Source organism: Rhipicephalus microplus, chromosome 4, assembly GCF_043290135.1.
Source record: "Rhipicephalus microplus isolate Deutch F79 chromosome 4, USDA_Rmic, whole genome shotgun sequence".
NCBI lineage: Eukaryota > Metazoa > Arthropoda > Arachnida > Ixodida > Ixodidae > Rhipicephalus > Rhipicephalus microplus.
Genome location: NC_134703.1, coordinates 43,846,535 through 43,873,401, shown reverse-complemented (window position 1 = coordinate 43,873,401; position 26,867 = coordinate 43,846,535). Strand labels below are relative to the sequence as shown.

General features: G+C 46.3%; 2 protein-coding genes across 3 annotated transcripts in view; both read right to left on the bottom strand.

Moving 5' to 3' along the window:
• Sbp2 (SECIS-binding protein 2) overlaps positions 1–26,867 on the bottom strand; it is a 71,311-nt gene that overhangs the window by 19,421 nt on the left and 25,023 nt on the right. For both annotated transcript variants that reach the window (XM_037422830.2, XM_075892651.1), the window contains exons 6-8: positions 25,926–25,992; positions 18,474–18,580; positions 6,455–6,517 (exon numbers count right to left, since the gene is read on the bottom strand). In XM_037422830.2, the coding sequence (XP_037278727.2) occupies positions 6,455–6,517; positions 18,474–18,580; positions 25,926–25,992 (237 nt within the window). The remainder of the gene's footprint in view (positions 1–6,454; positions 6,518–18,473; positions 18,581–25,925; positions 25,993–26,867) is intronic.
• LOC142814252 (uncharacterized) lies at positions 15,409–17,190 on the bottom strand. Its single transcript, XM_075892652.1, has one exon. The coding sequence runs from the start codon at positions 17,055–17,057 to the stop codon at positions 15,492–15,494; it is 1,566 nt and encodes a 521-aa protein (XP_075748767.1). The 5' UTR covers positions 17,058–17,190; the 3' UTR covers positions 15,409–15,491.

Sequence of the window (26,867 nt, the reverse complement as noted above, 5' to 3'; positions counted from 1 at the left end):
CTAAGCTCTTGATATTTCTTTCTTCAGGACTAAGAAATTTCACTTAAAGTGAACAACTGACATAGTAAACAATTGGGGTGCTTTTATCGACACCTAGAAACACAGATATACTAAATGAGCCTTTAAACAAACCATGGAAAATGCAGGGCTAGGACAAAGCAACAGTATGCGTCCAACACAGGTGAACAAATATGTATATGTATATAAATCTACATGACATCCTAGTTTCAACTCTTGTGATACATTATATTAAAAAATTGCATAAAAAGCAGACAGTTTCACACCATAGTAGCTTTTTTTTTTCTAATTTTCGTGAGGAACCTTGCCATGCTACGATGCTGATGTTCAGCTCTCACCAAAGCAAGCTAGAAATATGGAGGCAAAATTTAATATGTGAATGTCATAACATCCAAGAAGGAAAAAAAAAAACAATACATTATTATCTTGGATGTAGGAGAATGCAATGAATCCTTTTATGGTAGAAGTTAGTATGAGGATATGTTAGCTGTTCTTTCAGATGCAAAAGTTCTTACAGTTCTCACTACAGCTAAACTCTCAAGCCGCCGACGCACCTACATAGCCACAATTCATTGGTGATCAATGGGAAACAACAGCTATATAGCATTTAAATATTGCGACAGCTCCTATAATATAAGTATACCCTTTGCAATATTGCCATTCTCACAAACAAAAAAGGGATAAATTTTATAGTACATTTAGTCGCCTCTGGCCGTCCACCCATGCAGCAGCGATTTCGCATACAGACAAGGCTAAAGCATATTTTCATAATTTATCTATACGTTAACAGTCAAATGCAAGGCTTTTGAAAATAGCCTCTGCACGTAAAGTTCATTGCACACCAAGGCAGTTTCAAAGCCAACATTAAAGGGCATGCAATACTAAGCCCTCCTGCCACTGACATAGCTATCAGTGCCAACGATACAGTAAGCCAATAATCAAAATGTTTCAAAGCTGCTTGGTAACAAAAATTGGTCAGCTGATCTACAGTACTCAAACTCCTATAGAGCATGCAAAATACTTCAAAACTCTGAAAAATAGCTGTGGAGCACTGCCAACCCTGCCAAGTCACTCTCCACAGTAGATGCAAAGCAAGTGGCTTAATGAATGTGCCGAGAAATGCTCCCTCGTGACATCGAAGCTGTGCGTTATAGGTCCACCTCTGGAACACATTCGAAGAAAGAGCACGCTGAAACTTGCAAACAACTTTCATGGGTTTTCAGGTGCTCCCACCGATATTCCTTCGCAACCAGCCTGGGCTGCTTTAAAAATTGACAGTACCTTTTCCAATGAGAAAGCAGTGTTTGCTTCTTTGAGACGTGTCCTGAATATGCCAGTAAGAAGGACCACTAATGCCTAGGGCTGTGCAACACACTGGTGCTGCAGACACACTGGTTCATAGCTCAAGTGAAAAATTCAGCAGCATTGAAACATTTTCTGAACTATATTAGGCAATCACTTTGCCTTCGCACGTGTAAATTCCTACTCTAGCTCAGAGCACCGTACCTACATACAGCAGCGAATTCGGACATATCCGCAACTGATCCACAAGCTTTCGAGTATCTTGCTATTTAATTTCTCACAACTCGGACTTTCCTTTTCAGAGGAGCTAGCTGTGGGTCAATTTCGAGTAATGTTTGCATCTCGGTTGCAAAGGCTGATGGGAAGACACAACGACAAAGCCCATTAGCTGCTCAATTACCACAAAGTTCTCTGCCAGTGGGTTAGGCTAGATACTTTGTCAACAAGTGTTATTTTAGGCAAAGCAACTTCTGTGTCATAATAACGATTGAACATTTCGTTGGCTGCATGTCAGCCACTGCAACTATAAATCCAGCAGCCGAAAAAAGTTGCTGCGCTACTTCTACGGTGGCTTTGAGACTTACACACAAAGCTCTCTCATTTGCCCCACTACATAATGTCTCTGAACGTGTAAAAATGCAGAACTACAAACTACTTTCTAATTATGATCCGTTAAAAATCTAGGTCTGCTAAACAACTTACTACAATAGCTATCAAAGTTGAGGGAAGTAATGTACAACGTCTGGGTGGCAGTTACGTTAGCCAGTAGAAGGCAGACACCCCGACAAGAAACAGTGCAAAATGTCTCAAGTTGCTGCCAAGTTTGTACAGGCAAATGGCCTGGGCGTGGCTTTCACATGCAGCTAAGGATATTTTGAAAGCTTAACAAAAAATGAAAAAAAAAAGCTATATAAAATGCAGTGCGAGAGATAAAGAGCACATTCAGCTCGACACATAATGTGGACATATTCTTGCCAGAAGTTACGAACAGTACAAATACCTTAAGTATACCCACTTTCAGTGCAACACGTTTTCACTTGCACACCCATACACAGAGAAAAAAAAAGTGATTGCTCCGGAGCGACAAAATGACTGTGGAATGGCATTTTACGGCTCAACTTCCCCTTTCACTTCTCGGCCTAGCAGTCTCTGAATACCACAAGCGCCCAGCAATTTGGCGCAAGTCATCAGGTTTCACCGGTTGGCACGTACAAATAACAAAAGATCTGGATGGGTGCAAGTAATGATGTGAAAGAAAACACACTATACCCCAAACAGCATTACCTCACTCGGTAGTGCTGCCGATAATCACAGAAATACGTCTATAAAATCTTACAATCACAGAAACTGAATCAATCTAGTTCATGCAACAAGAAGAAAATGCTACTAAGCAAGTCTTGCTGTCTGTAGCTACAAGTATAGTCTCTCAAAAAAGAATAATGCAGCATAAAACAGTCGCTATGACAAGTGGAAAAGTTGCAGTGCGATGTTACACATCCAAGTGTCGCTGAGTGCAGAGTTAACGAAAAATAAAGCACGAGAATAGAGTAGCGACATCGAGGCTCGCACACACAGGGGTTCCACGCTAAACTGGAGTCTGGGTGTCAAGTCAAGCTCTCGGGTCAAGAATAGAAGAAACATTAACCGTACAGTCTTCTGGACTTCACAGAACTAACATACCACAGCCATGCAAAAGGAGAGAAAGAATGTCCACCACAGAAGATGCATTGTGCGAAAAAGTCGATCCCTGAAGTGAATACCAGCACGAACACACAGGCGACGTGCCGTAATTTCTACAGTAGATAACCGTGGGCTGCAGGCCAGCAAACTAGTAGCAACTACATTTCAGATCATCTTTTTCACATCGTATTGCTTCTATGGGACAAGTCGAGACACGATTATCACTCCCACTGAAGTTTCGAGAGCAGCGCGATGCCAAAAATTCTCATGGCAAAACGAAACCAAGAATGCAAATGCTCTCCTGCGTCTAGTATTGCACGTCTCAAAACCTAGTCTAGCTATCTCCACACGCACAGAGAGTGGGAAAGAATTTCTTACAATATCAGTGCTACTGTGACATCTCAAAAATGGCAGCCAACTCTACTCCATGTGAAACCGCTTGTGCTTTCATAGCCAGTTTGGCGACGATTTGAAACTACATGTGCTTGCATGAAGTTTTTGGGAAAATTTTTTTCTCCACGCAAAATAAACCACAAATTTACTGTACTTTTGTAGTGAAGAAGCTTGAAAACACCAAACCCCTGTCGTAAACATTGGTTCCCAAATAAGCATTCGCAAATCTATATATATTTGCAGACTAAAAATTTCACGTTGCTTCGAAAACATGCTTAGCTTCCAAGCCCCCAGCCATAATATAAGTCTTTCTGATCTAAAAGCACACTGCACTGAACCTTAGAGTTGCTTTTTCAAAGAGTTTATGCCTTGAAGATAGATGAATTTTGTTTTTCATGTTTAGTGACCGCAACTTTCTTGTGTTCAACATTTTTAGTAATCTGCAATAATTATTAGCTAGCTATTCTAAAGCAGTAATAAGTTAGAAGCTGTCACTGTTAGCTGACGTAACTACTGCAGAAGTGAACTAATCCTTGTTCAAATGGAGAGTTCCACAGTCACTTCAATTAACAAAAGCTTGAATAAATGCGATAAATACATAATGATAAGGAGCATTTATTAATGATGATGACAAACAAAAATGCATTCTTATTAAAATTCAGTGAAAGTGAGTCAGTGGAAAGCAAAAAATCTCATTCCAAAGCTATTACAAGAAAAGCTAAGGCTACTATAAAGCTACGTCGATAAATAATATTCAGGCAATACAGAATATCTCTATTTTACTAACAGAGGATCTGCTAGCCAGCACAATGAAACACTAAACGATGCATTGGCAAAGACCTTTGCAATATTGATTCACAATGAATCTACTTGTGCGATTGAACAAGAATTACATTGCACCCACAACAGGGCGGTTTCTGCATTGCCTGAAGCCCATACAAACACACCTGTACTGCGGAAAATGCGCTCTGTTGTGCGGAGACTGGGAGTGCCCAAAAAATAAGGCTTGTTCTATTACAAACAAGCTAGACACGCTTATTAACTGAACATGTCTTTGGGGTACCAAAGAGCAATGTAATTCTACGTGCAAGCACAGCCAACAAGGAACACAGACAACTGTTCATATGTACACATAGACACACACACACAGTCAGTCTAGGCACAACATGACTTGTCTCAAACAACATCCAACACTAGTAATACTTGCTAATGATGTTGCAGTGGTAAAACAATGCAACTGGTTCATCTAAAGCATGTTGCATCACAAAATCGCTTTCCTAGCCAAGTATCAAATACAAAAAAGCAAGCTCGAGCGCTGCCCCAGCCGGGCAAATGAATCTCTCAAACATAAGTGATGCAGCAATAACACACTATGTACCCAGGACTAAGTATTGTCAGATAAAGACGTCGCCTAGCCTAACACATTGCTTTCTACAATGCACAGCCTAAACCAGCGATTTAATTGTGCCGCAAAGTAAGCAGGACAAGAATGTACAAGTCTTAAAAAAGACTCCGGTAAGGTACAAAAATCTTCCCCAGAAGCTCAAAACAGACATGCCATGAACGTTGTAAATCAAACGCATGTTCTCTGCAGGCACACTACGAAACCCAGCGGGCGTGTCTTTTTGCCCGCACTAATGACAAGTCCCTCCAAAAGTTCTTAATACTAACAACTGCGATGGTGGCTACATTTGCACAAAATGAGTTGTACCTTCTATGGCATGCTTCATAACACTCCTGCGATGGTTACTAGAGCTGCAGCAACTGCACGAGACAGCATACAAAAACACACATGCTTCATTGGCACAGGTCACACGCCACGGGGAGGGCACGATGAAAAATGTCCATCAGGTAGCGGCGAGCATTTCAGTACAGAGAGTCGGCAGTTTGTTTTGGAAGCATGGGTAAGTGGCAAGCAGCAGCCCAGGCTGTTTTGTACAAGCACTGAGAGCAACATAACCTAAACACATTACCCAGTGAATGAGGCTTGAACTGGAAAATTTTATGTGCAGCAAACAACCAATTGTTTGGTAGCATTTGCATCCTACCAATAGATTACACTGAAGTGCCGACTTAAGTTGAGATGGCAAAAGCACTCCATTCATGACTGGCGAGTTCATGATATTGTCAAACTAAAGGGAGGGATGGCGCAACGAGTGTCCAGTAAAAACACTGCAATCCATTTCGTAAAGCAAGGTGTGCAGTCTGCTTGAGCAGGCAAACGAAACATTAATAACCAAATGAACGTGGGCCTGCGACACCCGACAAGATAAACTTGCCTGGGAATGAGAAAACAGCACACTGTTAGGACTGAAACACACCTGTGCTCGGCCAATCGTGGTCTTGATAAATAAAAATTCTAAAAGACAGCACGCTGAGCAAAGGCAAAAAAGGGAATAGCATGAGCTCCAGACAACTGCAACAACATTAGACTTTCACTGTCAAGGCAAGAAAACACTCGTCTCACTAAAAAGCAGCACGCCTTTTCAGAAATATGGTCAATATGTTGCTCATGCTAGGGCCACTACCAATGCAGCATGAATTTTGAGAACACCAAAGTGCCGCGACCCGGTATAAGAATGCCGAGCATGTCGAGAACTACAGGCCTCGTCTTAAAACACATTTCAAACTGGCACAAGCTCAGTGTAAAGAACACGACCACATTAACACAGCACTGAGTAGCAGACACGACAAGGCGGCTTGGCCCAAAAAAAGGCAAATTGTTCTGGAATCATGGCAGGGCAAGAGATGAACAATAATTGTTTTTCCCCCATCTAAGTTGTCTGCCAATGCACAGCACGCTTCCAACACTCTCCTGACGTCATTCATCTATAGAGAGCAAGGGAGAACTGTACAACTGATGTGCCTCGTGTTAGCACAACTAATGGCCTGTTGGGGCACAGCCACATGTCTGCCGGCACCCCAAGTGCATCAGACGACGCTGGGTGGTGACGGTGGTCGACACACAAGCAAGCGCCCCCGCTACACGTACGGCCCCTGCTGCTTGGAATGATCGAGTGGGACTTTTTTTTTTTTTTTTTCAAGGCTGCCAGCTGCCTACCTCAGGCTTCTTGCTGCTTCGTTCAAGCAGGTTCTCCTTCTCCTTAAGCTTCTTGGGCTGCCTCTGGGGAGGAGAGCAAAATAAACGATGCCGTTCAAACAAACAATGCCCAAAGCAGAACCCAGCACAGCATTGATGACACTTGCCGAGATTTCCAACGCGCCAATCCCTCATGTGATCATAAAAAACTAATGACAGTTCCCTAAAGTAAGGCCGTGAAGCCCAATATCATAGCCCCAGTGCCCATTTAATATATTTGCACGCCAGTGATAACGTCAAAAGAATCTAATTTGTTTTCAGATAACGCAGTTGTAAAACACTACTGTGGTTGACGCTGATGTCATGATGGAGAGTGATGGCTGTATGAACCCAGACTGAAACACACGCAAAATATACTGTACACACAGGCCTTGGGTTAAAGTCTAGGTCGCAACAAGGCAACCTAGAAATTCTGGAAGGCCAATGCGGTAGACAGTTTAACCTGTAACGGGTGCAACTACTAATGGCCGAGTGCTATAATGGACCAATCGTGAACCCAAGTGACAAGACCATGTCTGAACTTCAAAATACTAATGCCTCAAAGAAAAAACAAAAAGGATGTTAAGGAATGCTTTAAGGGCACTTTTAGCAGCTTTTCATCAAGCATGGGCAGTCACAGGTCAGTCATCATTCCAGTAGTGTCCGGGATGCGACTGAAACGGCCGAGGAACGCGTGGACGAGGTGTTACACATTTGATTCTTTCGGGAGCACGACGACGGCCACGAACACTGTTGAAACAAGGCTCCTGAAATCGCGCAAGCAAGCACATGCTCAGGTGACCAGACAGTCACAGCTACAAAGAACTATACTACGTATGAGCAACTCTCAAATCTGTGCCATACCAACAGTCACTGCACCTCGTGGAAAAAAAATAAATAAAACATACGCAGTACCACGGCTAATATTTGAAGCTACTGCTACACTTTCATATACAGCTTAAGTTAAATATACTCAATCTAAACAAGATAACAAAGTATCCCTCCCCACAGTTATAAGGCCACAAAAAAAAAAAGCTGTTGTATTACAGCCACTGCTCGATGCTATGCCACAGTCACATATACAGCTGAAGCTAGGTACACTAACCTAAACAAGATCACAAAGCAGTTCTTGTACATAGGCAATAATGAGATAAAGCCTACAAGATAGGACCCTTCACTACAGGGTAGTTTTTCCCATTACTATACTTCACAGAAGAAGGGTCATGTTGCATAAATTTGCTAAAGCTGGTCACTACAGAGTACTCATAATTGCGAACACTGCCGCATAAAGTCCGTTTCACCTGATCTCGCTCCAAAAGCGCTAGAATGGCTATCTCATGAGCCCCCCCCCCCCCCCCCTTTGTCAACGTGTGCCGCTCCAATGAAAATCGCAACAGTCTGAAAGATTCGCTAGCGGCAGAACATCTGCCTAATGGTCTGAATATCTGAACAATGGGAACATCAGACAAGCAAGCACAATGACATGGACAGCTCGTGGCGGGGGCACAGAACAGTGTTGTCGAGAAGATTACCAGAAATATCTCCTCTGTTGCTCAGTGTATTAATCGACGCATGCAACTTTAAATAGGCACGCTGCGGTAATGCAAAGTCCACATATTTCGAGAACACTCGGCTCTTAAAAAATTTTTATGAATACAGAATAACCTTGTTACAATCAATCTGCATACAACAGCGATTCGGATGCCATATAGCAATTAGTGTCATTATGCTGACCACCCCATTTGTTCCATTGATTGAGGTTCGCTTACTATGAATTCTGGTACAACAGACATTCGGATATAATTGACTGAAATGCGAGACCAGCAAGGTGGTCAGGACTTCTTTACAGCGGATTTTTCTACTATGAATCATCCCCAATTCAATAATTTCCTACTCAAACATCGGCATACTTTCAATATGGGAACAGCACGCCACGGATACAGACGTACTGATTTAAAAATGAAGGCGACAGATGTGTTGATTTAAGAACGAAGGCTGCCAATCTGCGTGTTACAATGTTGGTTCAAATGCAGCGCCCCCACGCGACACTGATAGTTGTGTTGAGCTGTGCAAGCGTGGCACAGCGGCGGGGTGGCCATTTTGGGAAATAATAAAACAGTTTGTTCTGGGCTAAGGGCTCAACATGTTCTCGTGTTCTTCACGGGCCTGATGGCCTACTGTTCACGGTAGTCACTACCGCCTGGCCATCAGTTAATCTACACATGTAATAACCGGTGACGACGATGAAAGGAAATTTCATGTAAGTCTTCGTTTCCGCAGCTCTCTGCCATCTGTTCACCATGCCATGTTTCGGCAACCTCGAGCCATTCGAGGGGGGAGGAGACAACTGGCCCTGTTACGTGGACCGGCTCAAAGCATTTTTCCTGGCGAATGATGTCGCCCCAGACAAGCGTACTGCCGTGTTCATCAGCTGCTGCGGGCAGAAAACGTAGGCTTTGGTCCGCAATTTGGTCAAGCCCGCCAAGCCCAGTGACAAGAATCTGGACAAGATTCTTCAAGTACTTGGAAGCCATTATTGTCCGAAGCCCTCTGCCGTCGTGCAGAGTTTTCGTTTCAACTCGAGCGTTCGTGCGGAAGAGGAATCAGTCAGCAATTTAATCACAGCACTAAAAGCCTGTCCGAGCGCTGCACCTTCGCGGCTGAACTCTAAAACATGCTCCGCGACCGCGTCGTGTGTGGCATAAACAACGTGGATGCCCAAACAAGACTTCTGGAAAAACCGGACCTCACAAGACTTCTGGAAAAACCGGACCTCATTTTCGACGACGCTATGCAGACCGCCCTGGCAATGGAAGCAGCAAAAAGGGACGCAGGTGAGATAGCGCAAGCGAACACAAGCAGCGCTTTCTCGACTCACCGTGTCTCGTCAGGTTCTGGGGGCGTCACCTGCTACCGCTGTGGGGACGGACATCTTGCATAAAAATGCAAGCATATGAAGACAATCTGCAATTACTGCCACAAACAAGGTCATTTGGCGAAGGTGTGCAATTCTCGACGAAGGGACAGAAAAGACCAAAGCAACAGCCCTACCAAGGCATGTTTGTTCTCAGCTTGCAGTTCACCGTCGTCGAGTAACCGTCATCGTGTTAATACGGTACGCAAGCAGGACGCCGCTACCACTTCATCTTACGAAGTTTTTGACATGTGGCCGGTCGACTACGCCACGCCGCCTCCACATTTCACCGTCACTGTTGACGTTTGCGGCAAGCCGCTCCGCATGGAAGTGGACACGGGGGCAAGTGTCTCTGTCATGGCCAAGTCGCGTCTTCTTAAGCTTTTGCCTTCGGTTCCGGTGCAGCCGTCACACGTGCTTCTGCGAAGCTATGCCGGTGAACTAAAAAAGGTTCAGGGCAAAGCTGAGGTCAGTGTGAAGTTTCATGGCAGGGAGGCCAACCTACCTATTTTTCTGACCGGAGTCGGATCGCCCACTCTTCTTGGACGCAACTGAATGCGTGAGCTGGGCATTGGCGTCTCTGACGTTGAAGTGAACATCCACGCACTTTCCGACGTCAAACACCTAGTCCAAGACTACGCCGAAGTGTTTGAAGAAGACCTGGGTACATTCAAGGGTGCTAAAGCTTCTCTACATGTTCTTTCAGATGCTCCGCCTCGGTTCTTCAAGCCACGTCCACTGCCGTACGCCTTGACAAATGGAGTAACTCAAGAAATCCATAGACTAAGAAGAGATTCCATTCTTGTTCCAGTCAAGACAGCAAAGTGGGCTGCACCTATTGTTCCTGTGACCAAATGAATGAGCGCATCAGAATCTTTGGAGACTTTGGTGTCACCATAATTCCAGTGGCAACAGTGGAGCAGTACCCCATTCCAAGGATAGACGACCTGTGGACTGTGCTTACTGGAGGTGAGAAATTCACAAAATTGGATTTGAGAGATGCGTACCAGCAAGTTGTCCTTGACGAGGCCTCTAGGGAGTACGTCATAATTTCGACGCATATGGGGTTATTTCAGTACACCCGGTTGCCTTTTGGCGTCTCATCTGCTCCTGCCATATTTCAGCGCGAGATGGAGAACTTGTTCAGGGGACTGCCCCATGTAGCCATCTTTTTTGACGACATTCTTGTGACTGGCGCAAATGATGCTGAGCACCTTCGCAACCTTCGTGCTGTACTTAGCAAGCTTCAGGAATCAGTCCTCAAGCTGAAACTTGAAAAATGCCATTTCTTCGTACCGCAAGTTGAGTACCTCGGGCACATCATCAGCAAGGAAGGCCTTTCCCCGAATGTTGACAATGTAGCAGCCATTCTGCACGCTCCTGTGCCTCAGGATGTCAGGGAACTTCAGAGTTTCTTGGGACTGGTAAACTTCTACAGGCGCTTCTTACCCAATCTTTCGTCACTCCTTCGTCCACTGCACTAACTTCTTTGTGAAGGGAAGAAGTGGGAGTAGAGACATGAACAACAAGATGGATTCAATGCCTGCAAGCACTTGGTGACATCAGCTCCAGTTCTTGTGCATTTCAACCCTGCCAGGCCTGTTTGCCTCAGCTGTGACGCATCGCCTTATGGTATAGCTGCAGTTCTGGCGCACAAAGATGCTGATGGCGCGGAACATCCCATTGCTTTTGCCTCGAGGAGCTTGTCAAAAGCAGAACAAAACTAGAGGCACTGGCTTTAGTGTTTGGTGTCGATCGGTTCCACCAGTACTTGTGGGGCATCTCATTCGAAGCACTCAATGACCACAAGCCACTTCTTGGACTGCTGGGTGCCAACAAGCTCGTTCCCGTGCAAGCTTCGCCTCGAGTGGTCAGGTGGGCTCTGAAGCTGTCTGCTTACAAGTACGAACTTGTATGCAAGCCTGGCAAAGAGCTCGGCCACGCTGATGCTCTCGGTAGACTTTCTCTCCCAACTGACACTACTGCATCAGCACTACCTGCTGAAATCTTCTTGCTAGAGGAGGCATATCCGAGACTCCTTTCACCATGTGCTGTGGCCCAAGACACACGAAATGACCCACTTCTGGGCCATGTTCTTGCTGTTCTGAAAGGAGAAAGCCTCCCAGTAGGACCAGAGTGGAACCCTTTCAATACCAGAAGCTCAGAACTCAGTCTCCATAAGGGTTGCCTACTCTAGGGATCAAGAGTAGTGATCCCAAAGTCATTGCAGGCCCAAGTTCTTGGTGTTCTTCATGCCAGCCACCCGGGTATCGAGAAGAGCAAGACGATTGCCAGGAGCCATGTTTGGTGGCCAGGCATTGACAATGATATTGCCAACAGCGTGAAGAGCTGCGCTATGTACCAGACTCAACATCGAGCTGCACAGCCGGTTCAGCAGACGCTGTGGCCTTTTCCACAGCGACCCTGGTCAAGGCTTCACATTGATTTTGGGGGACCATTTCTAGGTACACATTCTTGGTTATTGTGGATGTGTTCTCAAAGTGGATAGAAGTCTTTCCTGTGTCTTCCACACCTGCAGAAGCTACCATTTCTGCATTGAGAATTGCATTCGCTCAGCATGGCCTGCCTGATGTCAATTGCAGACAACGGTCTTGCCTTCACCAGTGCCCAGTACCTTGAGTTCTTAACTCGAAATGGTATACGCCGCATGCTTGTACCGCCGTATCACCCTGCCTCGAATGGTGCAGCTGAAAGAGTTGTACAAACTGTGAAGAACAAACTCAAGAAGTCTGGTTCTGGGAACTTCCAAATGCAGATCTCCAGGCTTCTGTTCCACTATAGGACCACACCACATGAAGTGACAGGTCGGCCACCGTGTGAACTCTTGACAGGAAGAATGTTCAAGACTCCGTTGGATGTCCTCAGGCCAAGCCTGCAGGCATCTATATTCCTAAAACAACTCAAGCAGAAGTTGTATGCTGACAGAGGGTCCCGGCAGGCTCCATCACTGCAGCCAGGTGATGATGTGAACGTGCGAAACTTTCGCAGGGGCACACACTGCGTGCCTGCCAGTGTCGTGGACGTCACTCCATCATCAGCCAGTGTCCGTTTTGAAGATGGCACCTTGGGAAACCGACACAGCGACCACTTGTGCATTGTGCAGGCAGAAACATTGGACTCTCCTGAAACTGCTATCGCTGCAGCTCCACCACAGTTGGAGCCGCCGCTTCATCATGCGCCAGCTGTTCCAGAAGTGCCTCATCAGGAACAGCTACCTGGAACTAGCTTCTCTGGGAGTAGCTGTGCCACGGAGAGTGACGGGACTGCGCTCAACAGTGGTGTGCATGTGAACAGTGACTCTGACGTGCCTATGCCTAGCACGCCGAAGTTGCGACGTGGCGCAAGAACTAGGAAACTGGTGAAGAGGTACTCCACGTAGTCTTCCTCCTAAGAGGGGAGGAGTGTTACAATGTTGGTTCAAATGCAGCGCCCCCACGCGGCGCTGATAGTTGTGTTGAGCTGTGCAAGCCCGGCACAGCGGCGGCGTGGCCGTTTTGGGAAATAATAAAACACAGTTCGTTCTGGGCTAAGGGCTCAACATGTTCTCGTGTTCTTCGCGGGCCTGATGGCCTACTGTTCACGGTAGTCACTACCGCCTGGCCATCAGTTAATCGACACATGTAACACTACGGTCTGCTAATGGTCAGTTATGCCAAACTAAAGCGACAAGATCAGCGAGCAGCGGGCTTAGTCTTGCATTTTGGAGCGCGATGGGCGAAATTTCCAGCCACTGCTCCAAAGAAATGCTACGCAATGAGCTTGGACGAAGGGTCCGCCGCCAATGTGCAAAATGCCCACCCGCAGCGCCAAGTAGCCAGTGGGCATGTAATTCGTCACTTTTGATGAAGCACATTACGACTTCTTCGGTTTCGCATGTTCCCTAAAGTGATGATTTTGCCCGCAAAGTTCGGAGCAGTTAGGCCTAGCTACAACTTCGAGCAGAAATCTCGGTTGCAATGTGCATGGGCCCGGTGCTTGGTGTTTCAAAGCATGTCATGCTCTACTGCGAGTATAAAAAGTTGTCCCGCAAAGATCTTCGTCATGAATAATTACAGCGGGGGGGAGGGGGTGAGGGAGACTCGAGTCTGCGAGCTTTGAGACGAGTTGGCACGCTATTGTAACCAAATAACTGAACTTTCCCTAGCGGCTGCCTTAGCCACTTCGCGACACAGAATGAACGCGAAAACGTCACTCAGTAGCAATCGGATTGCGAGTCGTCCTCGCAATCCCATTCCTCCAAATCGCTCTCGCCACGTACTTCATTCACAATGCTCTAATCCGTGCACGGTTCCGCAGTGTCGGTATCATCATCGACCGTAATTAAACCATTGCAACAGATGTCCCACCCGCTCTCCCAGGTCAGAGCCGACGACGCGCTGCCACAAATCGCCGCCGCAGTGGTCCTGTTCGGAAGCTTCAGGCTCGGCATCAGGTCCGACGTCGACGAAGTCGGCCTTGTGAAAACAGTTCTAGCCGTCACCACCGCCCACGAAATATTCACCATCTCCACAGCTGCATACCAGGACGCCTGAAGCGGCAAGTTGGCTGCCAGGTGGTCAACAGCTATGAGCAAGCGCTCCGCAACGCGGCATCTAACGCGCGGATTACGCTCAAGCCAAGCGGTCACACTTTCGGCGTTTTGTTGAACGGCAGGAAAAGGCGTGCTAGTCCTCCCTTCGGCCATCATGACCACACAAGCCAGAACGCGTGGAACTCTGGGCCCATTTCCAGTCAGAAAACGAAACTGCGTGGCGGGCGTCGCGGAGAGGTGGAGACGGGCGAAGGTGTTGTGATCAAGAGAGGAGAACAGACTGCGAGATGGGCAAGGAGTTGCTATAAAGAGAGGGGAGGATGTGGCGGGAGGGCGACCTTGAAAACCAAAACACATGGGAAGGAGGCAGGTTGGGCAGCTTGCTGCGAAACTCGCACGTAGAAAAACTTGGAATGGCCGCCTGAATCGGTGCGCGCGGCGGTGTTCGAAGAATCGGCGGCCGCGGTCAAAAATCGTTTTTTTGCGCCGGCGGGCTTACGTGGCCTCACGAACTTCAATATTTCGCGATTCGTTCCATGCAAATTAACAGCCGTTTGCGGAATGCTGAGCCAAGTGCGAAGTGAGGGAGAACAAGTCCTAAACACGAAATGAATTGCAAATTATCAGAGTCGGTGGGGTAGTGTGCGCACGTGCACTAGACGCAGGCTATCAGGTACAGTCGGTGGCCGACGATGTTGGCAAATGGTCTGGTCACTCCAGGCCGGCGACGTCGACTGTACCAGCGATCAAAAACGGGGTAGATGGCCGACCGGTCTTCGAAAAGATCGGTGGCAGTGTGAAAACATGGGCCTCGTACGGCGATGCGGAATGCTCAGAGTAGCAAGGGGGGACGAAGGGGACGAAGGACGGAGGGGTGCGTAACAAAAGCGGTCGGGGAGAGCAGCAACTAGAGGGGCGCGGAGGCAGGGTCGACGTTTAAGGGGAGATGCTACTCGAAAAAGGTTTTTTTTTTTATTTCATAACCCAGCTCCTTGAAATTTTAGGTGTTAGTAAAGCTTGCAGTGCTGATTTCATAACTGCAATTATTTTTTTGATAGCTATAGTAGTTCCGGAGTTACTACAACTTTGATATAAAAATATAGTGTTTTTTGTGCACATAATAAAGCTTACTAAAAATTTTCACACAGAATTGCAAAATGGCTCATTCTGCTGCACTTGAGCAGTACAATACAGAAAAGTACCTCAAACAGAAAATTTATTTGCTACATTTAAAAAAAAAATTAAAAGTACTAAATGCATATTTTACATCTCTCTATCAGTGTATCAAGTTGTGTAACAAAAAATCTGTGATGTATAATGCAACCTAAAGTAGATACTTGTTATTCTAGAGTGGCTGATTAAGCTCTGTGCAAAATTTCATTAAAATAGGACTATTTTATGCCTGAAAAAGATTGTGCACAAGATGAGAGAATTACCTCAAAATGGAAATCGAGAAAAATGCATTTGAAAGTTGTACATATGTTTACTCATAATTACACAGTGCGATTTGCACAAAACTTGGTGATATCATAGAAGGGACACAGCTAGAGCACCTAAAATTGTCCTGCTCCATATGTGGATCCTTCTCGCCGCTTGAGAAGGGAGTCATCAAGGCGCGCTTTCTTTGCCACGTTCCGCCGATGGGCCCTTGCCTCGGCTGTTTCACACGCAGACATTCTTTCGATTCTCCTCTGGTCGCGGGATTGGCCCAGGGTGATCAGTTGATCTGGTGGGACTACACCAAGCTCCTCTAGCACGTCTTCAAAGCTTGAATGTCCTTTATTGAACCACAACACGGCCATAGCAGCTGCAGTTTCCACTGTTGTCCGGGAGGCAAACTTAGTCTTCGGACACAACAACCAGATTTTGCTGTTCAAAGATTCTGCAGCGTTTTGGGTCTTCCCTTGGATACAACGCACCAGCAACTTTTCATCTGTGAGCCGCTTGTAAATGGGAAGCACAGCCAATCCTTGAGCCTTGGTCAAGATTGGTGTGTGGTCGGGTGGGGCCTCCCCAAGCGCTTCGGCTCGCCTATGCTTGCACCAGGAAGTCGCCCCTTCTGGACAGTATCGGTGGCTGCCTGCTGTGTTGCTCGATGATGAATGGAAATATGAGGCCCAGATGGCACGATGCATTTTCAGAATATCACCTCTGTTGTTTGTAATTGCAATACGGTAATAGTTCTGCAGCTTCTGAATTGTGCCATCTGTCAGCTTTTCCCCTCGTGGAAGTCGTGTTGGCAGTTTCCGAAGTGCAGTGCCTAGACGCTTGGCCACATGGTTTGTGCACTCCTCCTTGTCCACAACAGCTTCACCATATACCTTGGCCTCAGCGACAGCGGTATAAGCTTTGCTGTCCCCATCACTGAGGAACTTGGTGAAGCGCAATGGTGTTGTGTATGAGGATGTCCTGCCCCATATGCGCAAAGCTGCCTCAGTCTCCATGGCACGAGAGGAGCACTCTGTATTTTTTTCGCAGACAGGTGTGTGGAATGCTTGCCATATTTCTTCCTCATCACCCAAGTCCTGGTGCCGGCTACAAGCAAGGCAGTAATTCGATAGCACTTCAAAATCTAGGCACAAACCAGTGTCCACAGACACAGCAGTGCCGATGCCATTGTGGCTCTTGTGCCCTCTTTTTTGCCATGTGCCATCATACATGACAGCAACATCAGCCCCATGCACTTTCTCTTTAGTTATCATCCGCGCTTTCGCCAGGTTTTCTTGCACAGCTTTGGTAGCTGCAGCATGAACTTTTTTGCCGATTGCAATAAAAGTCTTATGATGCATAGGTATTGGCAGTCCAAGAATAGCGCAAAAACGCGACAGCTGTTCATGCCCAATGCCTATTGCACGCGAAGCCACAACTACCTTCACATTGACAGCGAAGCTGTCGCGCGAGCTGCCGCTTCGGTAGCTCCAGTCATCACCGGCATCGGTGGGCTGTCTTTCCGGCAGAACACGCCGCGAACTATGCGCGGCAGAAACCACTGACTCAGGACACTCACTGTTATCACAGTGCAGCTCGAGGAACGAAGAGAGGCCTTTGCGTTTACTTGCGGTGTCGCGAACGACGAGTCCAGCGGTGTGGCATGTTGGACAAACAGCACGGCTTACCATCGATGTCAGTGCGCCTATGTCACAAAATACTCCGCTCACAGAGCCACAAACACTCTTCGTTTTGCGCTTTCGAACTGTTCAATATTTTTTTCTGATGCGCTGATGAACTTGATCGCGGCGTCAATTTCGTCAAAGTTCCCGCAAGCCGCCGTATCCCCGCTACCTTGATTAGGCCTAGTGGCCCGCGGCTCGCATTCTTCTACCGCTGCTTTGCGCTTCGGTTTACGTCGACGCCCTTGGTACTTGTTCTTGCTTGCAAACTTTCGTGCTCGGAAGTCTCGCTTCTTCGAGTTATACATGGTGAACTCGGAAAAACATAGAAACGCACGGCAAGTGCCGATCGTCGCAAGCGCTCAGCAAGCGAGGCCGATCAGATGTAGCCAATGGCGGCCTCGGTAGCGTACCATGTGACCGGTAGAGATGCGCGAAGCGGCTGCAGCTTGGCTGTAAACCGACTTGGAAACGACTGTTTTGTGAAATTCCTCACTAAAATACGAAACTAGGGGGACGCCTGTACACTAGAAGGAGCCTTGATCTACACCACCGAACAAACCCCGATGGCGGACGTCATCGTGTTGCCGAGTGGCGGATTTTCAAAAATAGCCGTCGGATGCGTGAATTGGCGACTTTGGCAGCTACCTTCACTAGCGTAGATCGACTTTTTACCACTTTCTTGTTTGAATTCAGCTATGACCTTTGGGGAAATGATAGTTGAATGATCAAAAGTGAATTTAGAAGCAATATCTCAAAAGTGGAAATTTTCGCAAAAAACGCGATTTTTCGACTTGCATCTCCCCTTAACAATAAGAATGTATGGGTACCTCGCCAATGCCTGATCAGTGGTCGAAATTGGTTTCCCGGGATGTGGGCAGACCGCTGACTCCGTTCCCTGTAACCGATCAGTGGCGCTCGGAGACGTTCGTTGTAAGTGCGATTTTGTGCCATCGAACCAATGTATATTTTCATGGTCACGCGGATATTGTTCGTTTTAAGCGAAAGTTCGTTTTAAGTGGGGCCGTTATATGTGGGCTCGACTGTACTTGGATTTTACATACTCCTTTTACAACAGACCAAGATCTTCTACACTACGGAGGCCTACTGTAACGAGGTTATAGTGTATATATTTAGAAAACATCTCACTCATCAAAAGGCATTTTTTTAACTAAACAAAGGTGCTTGAGGGCTTTGCAGCTTTAATGACCTAACTATAATGTTCCCACTTATTTCACCACAACACACACAAACAGACACACCATTAAAAATGCATAGGTGGTAGCATCACACATGAATTCACCCCAAATCTAGGCACTAATAGAGCAACGTATGACATCTTGAACAAAAAAATCTGACTTGATTACATTGGTATCATTCAAAATTCCATCAACATGCCTTCAGGAAAAGCAACTACCCACATACCTGTTTGGGCACCATGATATCAGCAATGGCCATGCTTATGGCCGTCTTGTGCTTGGGCCCAGCACCGCCCCCATTGGTTGAGGCCAGGGGCTTCACAGGCTTGCTCCCTGCGTGGCCGCAAGTACAGTGAACTCCCATTAAACGAAACTTGGCTAAATGAAAAAGCCGCATAAATGAAACTATCTAGACATGTTTGGTTGGTCTCCTATATATTTAACAATAAAAAATTTTGTGTAATCGGAACATTGTTTTTAGCTTACATCGGTTAAGGAGAGACAGTGGTCAGAAAATTTTTTTTTTCATCATCATCATCATCAGCCTGTCTAGTCCACTGCAGGACAAAGGCCGCTCCCATGTTCCGCCAGTTAACCCGGTCCTGTGCTTGCTGTTGCCAATTTATACCCGCAAACTTCTTAATCTCATCTGCCCACCTAACCTTCTGTCTCCCCCTACCCCGCTTCCCTTCTCTGGGAATCCAGTTGGCGACTCTTAATGACCAGCGGTTATCCTGTCTACGTGCTACATGCCCGGCCCATGTCCATTTCCTCTTCTTTATTGCAGCTATGATATCCTTAACTCCCGTTTGTCCCCTAATCCACTCTGCTCTCTTCTTGTCTCTTAAGGTTACACCTACCATTTTTCTTTCCATCGCTCGCTGCGTCGTCCTCAATTTAAGTTGAACCCTCTTTGTGAGAGTCCAGGTTTCTGCTCCGTAGCTAAGTACCGGCAAGATACAGCTGTTATATACCTTCCTCTTGAGGGGCAGTGGCAATCTACTTGTCATCATTTGAGAGTGCCTGCCGAATGTGCTCCACTTCATTCTTATTCTTCTAGTTACTTCAATCTCGTGGTTAGGCTCTGCGGTTATTACATGCCCTAAGTAGGCATAGTCTTTTACAACTTCAAGTGCACTATTACCTATCGCAAAGCGCTGCTCCTTTCCGAGGTTGTTGTACATTACTTTCGTTTTCTGCAGATTAATTTTAAGAGCCACCTTTCTGCTCTCCTTGTCTAACTCCGTAATCATGAGTTGCAATTCGTCCCCTGAGTTACTCAGCAATGCAATGTCATCGGCGAAGCGCAGGTTACTGAGGTACTCTCCATTAACTCTTATCCCTAACTGTTTTCATTCTAGGCTTCTGAAAACGTCCTGTAAGCACGCAGTGAATAGCATTGGGGAGATTGTGTCCCCCTGCCTTACACCCTTCTTTATTGGTATTCTGTTGCTTTTTTTATGAAGCACTATGGTAGCAGTTGATCCCCTGTAGATTTCTTCCAGAATGTTTATATATATTTCATCTATGCCCTGATTCCACAGTGTCTGCATGACGGCTGATATTTCTACTGAATCAAACGCCTTCTCGTAATCTATGAAGGCTATGTATAGTGGTTGGTTATACTCTGAGCATTTCTCTATTACCTGATTGATAGTATGAATGTGGTCAATTGTTGAGTAGCCTGTTCTAAATCCTGCTTGTTCCTTTGGTTGATTGAATTCTAATGTTTTCTTTACTCTGCTAGCAATTACCTTTGTAAATAGCTTGTATACTACAGAGAGCAAGCTGATCGGCCTGTAATTCTTCAAGTCCTTGTCATCTCCTTTCTTATGTATTAAAATGATGTTAGCGTTCTTCCAAGACTCTGGTACTTTTCCCGTCAGGAGACACCTCGTAAATAGAGTGGCTAGTTTTTCTAACACAATCTGTCCTCCATCTTTCAGCAGATCTGATGTTACTTGATCCTCACCAGCAGCTTTGCCTCTGTGCATGCTCTCCAAAGCTTTTCTGACTTCTTCTATCATTACCGGTGGGGTGTCGTCTGGGTTACTGCTAGTTCTTATAGTATTAAGGTCGTGGTTGTCTCGGCTACTGTACAGATCTCTGTAAAACTCCTCCGCTATTTTAACTATCCTATCCATATTGGTAGTTAATTTGCCTTCTTTGTCCCTTAGTGCATACATCTGCCTTTTGCCTATACCAAGTTTCCTCTTCACTGCTTTGACGCTTCCTCCGTTTTTCAGAGCGTGCTCAATTCTCTCCATGTTATACCTTCTTACATCGCATACTTTACGTCTATTAATCAGCTTCGAAAGCTCTGCCAGTTCTATTTTGTCTGTTGTACTTGACACTTTCATGATTTGACGCTTCTTAATTAGGTTCTTCGTTTCCTGGGAAAGCTTGCCGGTGTCCTGTCTAGCTACCCTGCCTCCAACTTCCACTGCACACTCCGTGATGATACTCGTCAGATTATCATTCATTGTATCTACGCTAAGGTTGGTTTCCTTGCTAAGAGCAGAGTACCTGTTCTGCAGTGACACTCTGAATTCCTGTACTTTCCCTCTCAGTGCTAGCTCATTGATTTGCTTCCTGCGTATCAGTTTCTGTCGTTCCTTCTTCAAGTCTAGGCGGATTCGAGCCCGTACCATTCTATGGTCACTGCATCTTACCTTGCCAACCACTTCCACATCCTGCACGACTCCTGGGTGTGCAGTCATTATAAAGTCTATTTCGTTCTTATTTACGCCATTAGGGCTCCTCCATGTCCACTTGCGGTTTTCTCGTTTTCGGTAGAAGGTATTCAAAATACGCAGATTATTGCGTTCTGCGAATTTTACTAGTAGCTCTCCTCTGGCGTTTCTAGTGCCGATGCCATAATCTCCTACTGCCTGGTCTCCAGCCTGCTTCTTCCCTACCTTTGCATTAAAGTCGCCCATTACTATAGTATACTGTGTTTTCACCTTACTCATTGCCGATTCCACGTCTTCATAGAAGCTTTCAACTGAAGCGTCATCATGGCTGGATGTAGGCGCGTAAGCCTGTACTACCTTCATTTTGTATCTTTTATTCAGTTTAATTACAATGCCTACCACCCTTTCATTAATGCTATAGTAATCCTCTATGTTGCCAGCTATGTTTCTGTGAATTAGGAACCCTACTCCCAGTTCTCTTCTGTCTGCCAAGTCCCGATAGCAAATGACGTGCCCATTCTGTAGCACAGTATAGGCCTCATCTGTCCTCCTAACCTCACTCAGCCCTATTATATCCCATTTAATGCCTTCTAGCTCCTCGAATAATACAGCTAGACTTCCCTCACTAGATAACGTTCTAACGTTAAACGTTGCTAAGTTCAAGTTCCAATGGTGGCCTGTCCGTATCCAGAGATTCCTAGCACCCTCTGCTGCTTTGCAGATCTGACCGCCGCCGTGGTCAGTTGCTCCGCAGCTGGTGGGGACTGAGGGCCGTGAGTTAATTGACGAATGCCTACGGGAGGGGGTGGCCAGATACTGCACCAGGGTGGCCAATCCTTCTCTGGTGAGATCATCGGTGCGTACCGGCTTTAAGCCGGTTTAATTTTCGGTATTTCCAGCTGAAATGTTAATACAATATGTATTTTTCACAGCTGAAAACAAATATGCAATTAATTTTTTGATATCACTTTTAGATTTTTAAATATTGACTGTTACATAAACTTGCATTCTGCCCAGCTTTTTGACATCTTCCTCATAAAATATTGCTACAAATTTGATATGACAGCATTCCATGAAGGCCAGGGAGTGCAACAAAACCATAATTTTATTTTTTAGCTTCTTTGGTACCAGAGCTATGGCCTTAACAAGTATACACGTTAGAAATCTGGAAGTGTTGCTTAAGTTTGTTGCTAATTAAATCACTATTGTAAATAAAAATATTACATTCTTTTTTGTTTTCTTGCACTAATCAATGTATAAGCTTTCAAATGCTGCAAGAATTATCAAAATCCGACTGCTACATCAAAAGATACTGTGGGCAACGGCTTAGGGTGTGATGAAAAATGTTGTTTTGAGAAAACGAGAAAAGTTTAGGAACATGCTGAGCACTTCTATTTAACAAGAAAAGGTGTGAATCGGTGTATTAACCATGTTAGAAGCCACCAGGAATGTAGTCATCATCATTCTTCTTCGTGCGCTTTCTTTTCATGGCATGCTTGAAGTTTTCAGCATGCTCATGCTTCTTCTCCGATGCCACTAGTCGGCGACTGTCCTTTTCTGAGCATCTTTCAGCGGCCACAACACTCTGCTGCAGGTGCAGCTCCTTCAATATGGCGGCATCTGCTCTCCCTTTGCCACACCAGCTTCAACAATGAAAAGCAACGCGCGTTTGTTTTTGGACACGAGTGACCAGATGACGGAGTGCAGGCTCTCGTTTGGGTTCTGTGTTTTGCCTCGCTGACAACGCTCCAGCAATTTCTTGTCAGAGAGGCGCGTGTAAATAGGCCGCAAGGCATCAACCACATACTCCGGCAGGTTGTAGCGATGATTCGGAGGAATCTCCTGCTTGGCAACAGCCTTGTTGTACTTGCACCATGACTCTTCACCAGTTGGGCAGTGAGTGCCGAGGGCTTGCATCAGTAGATGCTACGTGATAAAAGGTTGCCCAGGCAGCATTATTCATGGCCTCAATGCTTCCTTGGTTGCTTTGTAAAGCCCATCCATAATATGACGTGAGCTTTGTGACCAGCTCGCCTGTCAGTTTGCCCTTGCCGGCAAGGCTTGGCTTTCCTTTGGCTCTTTGTTTTTGCAGGACGTTTCGAAGTGCTGTGCCCATGCGCTTATGCATACGGTTGACACAGTCCTCTTTTTCTATTGGCACGAAGCCATATACCTGTGCCTCCTGCAGACTGTTGAAGGCCCGGCTGTCTCCATCACACAACATGGTTGTGTAGCGGAGCCCATGTTTCTCCAATGAGCGGCCAAATAAAATTTGTGCTGCTTCCACCTCCATTTGTCCTGGCTTACTGGAGGTATCCTTTTGGCAAGTGTGAACAGCTAGCCACTCGGCATACCTTGGGTTGTCCTCCTTCGGCCCTAGCTGGCAGCCCAAAAGAGAGTGCGATAGGACGACGAAGTCGAGCACATCACCTGTGAATAGTTCGTCCCTAGACAAATATGGGATGAGTGGCCCCTGGTCAGCCAAGTCCCATCAAAGGAAACGGCGATATTTCCAGGATTTCCATAGTTGAGTTCGGAATACACCGTTTTCACGGTGCTTGCGCAGTCGTCAATAACGCCCGCAGCAGCCTTCTGCGCGGCAGGATTCATTTTCAATTTCACATAATCCTGGTATGTCTTGGTGTGCAGGCCTCTCCGTGAAATATTTAGGGCGGAAAAAATATCGTTGAGCGCAGTTTGCTCGTTTCCTCTGCTCAGTGCCGCGCGAACCGCGAGCACGTTAATTTCGAAGGGGCCGTGGCGCTGCGTTCCCCCCTGCTCTCGGCGAGCTCCATACGGTCCTCAGTTTATCGCACTCGTCACATGTGAGAACAAGTTTCGCGGCTACGCCATATTCGCGGTCTTCGATGGAGATTCTGCCAGGCCCGCCACACACACCGCACTTCAAACACTGAAGAAGTTCGTTGACCAACTCTAAGCTAACGACGGTGAACGGCGTACCAGGCGTTGCGGCTCCATCAGAGTCTCGAAAAAAAGACCGCTTGCGTTTTGTGGCAGACTTCAATGAAAGATCTTGCAGAACATCGCTCGCACGACACTCGATGGCCACTTTTTCAGCGTCGGAAACCAGGGGAGTGTCGACGCGCACAGCTCTTATGTGATCTTGGGACGCGGCTATTGCGACTGCGATCGCGGGTGCCGCGGCGGTGATAGCACTGGCACAGCCTGCTTCTTCCGAGTTCTCGGCGGCAGAAGGTCTCGCTGGTGGTAAGGTGCGGACTCTCGGATGCCGTTTTCCGAACGCATGAGCACTCCGGAACTTCCGATGACCGCCTGCCATTGCACCGAATGCACAGCCTTTGTTAGGCCTTTACGCAAAATGGCGGCTTGCACGCCGCTGTCTAGCAGACAAATCCCTTCGCGTCCAATAGGAAACCGGGAACTGCCCCACGTGACAAAAACGCACCAATGATGTGCGAGTATTCAGTTTTTCTTTATGCGCAATAGCTGCGTTGTTGCTAGATGAAAAACTTTCTTCTGCTAGGAACAGATAATAGAAAAATGCATCTTTAAAATGAGACCAAGATGGCCGTGTACTTGGTGCAGTTCTCGCGCGCTGCGGCGTTGAATACGACCGTTTTTGAGGTGGTTTCGGAAGCGAAAATGGTCATCAAACTGACTGTGCGACCCAATAACTCGACAAATACGCATCACAGGGCTATAATATTTTAGGAACAGCTTCCTTAGACCTTGATGATTATAAAAAAAAAATACTTCAAAAAATCGGTTTTTCGGAAAATTTTCGGCCTCCCATACCCGTGTCTCCCCTTAAAGATGATAGTCTTTCCTGGGGGACCTTCAACACAAAAATTTTGGTGTGTCTAGCTGTCTTTACATTTGTCTCTTTATCCGCCCATAACGATACCCCAAAAAGGCACCACGGTACTCCAAATGGCCGACCCCATCCGCAGAGCCAACCAATATTGCTCAAGATTCAGCGTTCATACTAGTGCGATTGTCAATTAAAAAGCAATTATTGCAAATATCTGAGGCACCATAACACGTTAATATTGTGTATGTGTGTCTCTTTACTAGAAAAGGCATACATAAGTAATTCTAAGGACCGTAGCGTTTATCACGCTGCGCTGACAATGCAACGCTTGCACGAAAAGGCAAGTGTTTCCAACGCTTTGCTAAGACACTGTGGTGGCACCTAACCATCGCTTTGCATTCTACACCTTATAGCCTCAGAGACGGGCGTCCATGCCGCGCGCTTCTTTTTCCAAGATAACTGACAGATAGCGCTGATGTCTAACGTGTGACCTGACTTGATGCACTCGTTCGCCTCCAGTGCTCGCTCGAGGCACTCTAACGCAGCGCCTCCAGAATACCATTCACAGATTTTCCTTGTGCAGAACATCAATTAGACATTTTCTTCACTCCCTCCAGGCGCAAGACTATAGTCTTTTGAAGACATTTGCAGTGTGACGTGCAGATACGGGGCCAATTTTTTCTTTGCCGTCTGATGGTATGCATTTTTTGACGCCACTTGTCACGGAGATACGGAACTGTTGTCCATGCGAACGCTGGAATAAATCCCTTTTGTGTTAATATACATGTGAAGACGAAGCAACACAGAGACTGACAAACAGCAAGGCTGAGACTCACTACCTAAATATTTTAGCATGCTTTTTCTTTTTTTTTAATACACTTTATGAAACAGGAGCCTCTCCAGCCAAGAACTGCCACCCAGCAGCGAAACAATGTAGTGTGTGCACACAGATGAAAAAAATGTGCCAAATGCTGTTGAAGATCATGAGTGACCAACTACAATAGACCCTCAGCAAATGAGATTGCTGTATTTAAAGGTAAAACTGCATCAGATACAGAACTCATGTCAAACAGAACATTATTTCCTAGTCCCTCCAGGTTCTCTTTAATATAGGCCCACTATATTTGTACCAAAGATTTTTTGCATATCTTTAGGGATCCATCCTCATACTTCATCAAGGGTTAGCTCTCACCTTTTTCCCTGAAAGGTGTCTGTGGCTGTTGCTTTGGAATGTTGTCTCCCTGTTTAACCATGGCATCCTGACGTGGTAGAAAAGAAGTGCAACAAAACGTTTTGGTTAAATATTTCATGGGCGAACACTCTCAAAATGTCTTTTGTGTAAGAAATACGAAAACTACCCGAAGTAGAGAAAATGTTGCTTTCACATAAATTGACTGCAAGAATTTCACCAAAATTACCTCATTAGCAAATGAGACGGCCATCGTTACAGGTTACAATCCCCATTAACTGAGGCCAAGTTAGTCGAAAAACAATTATTTCAGTGAAAGATTGTGGGGGTGCTGACACCACCTGAAAGTTTTTTGCGCTGCGTGGCGCACGTGTCGCCCAAAAGCCGCATTTTGGAGTACAACCACCGGGCGGTAAATGGCGTATTCGCGTTGAGCACCACTACCATCATCATGGTTGGTAGGGGTAGCGCTGGCGGTGACCCCTGGCGGAATCAAGCCTTGGTGGCAGGCGAGAGTTGAGCGAGCCTCTTCTGCGCGTGGCGATTGTCTCTAGCATGGGTCCTCTGCGTGTGATACCGCGGCCCGCGCGTCGGGGGCCCTCGTGATAAGTGAAGCGTTGGCGACGCCGCCTTGGGTGTGTTATTGTGTTTGTCGTGTTATTCTGTTTGTCATGTTTTGGAGTATTGTGTTAGGTTGTTTAGCGTTGATAACGATTGATGTATCGATTCAGCGGACGATATCGTAGTTGTAAATTAGTTAAATATATGTATGTGTTTGTTTGTTTGCCCCAACCGCGTCTACTGTGTCCGTTCACTCCAAAAGCGTGGCGTGGCGCTCGCTCGCCAAATCGAGACCCCACAAGGTCAACTGTGTATAACTCATTTTATTGTGTCCCACTTTCCTTCGAGGCAGTTTGCACATGACGCAGTCAAACCACCTCCACA

What these genes read in the sequence shown, in the direction of transcription:
- LOC142814252 (XM_075892652.1), bottom strand. Translation starts at nt 17,057, where the DNA reads ATGGTAAGCCGTGCTGTTTGTCCAACATGCCACACCGCTGGACTCGTC.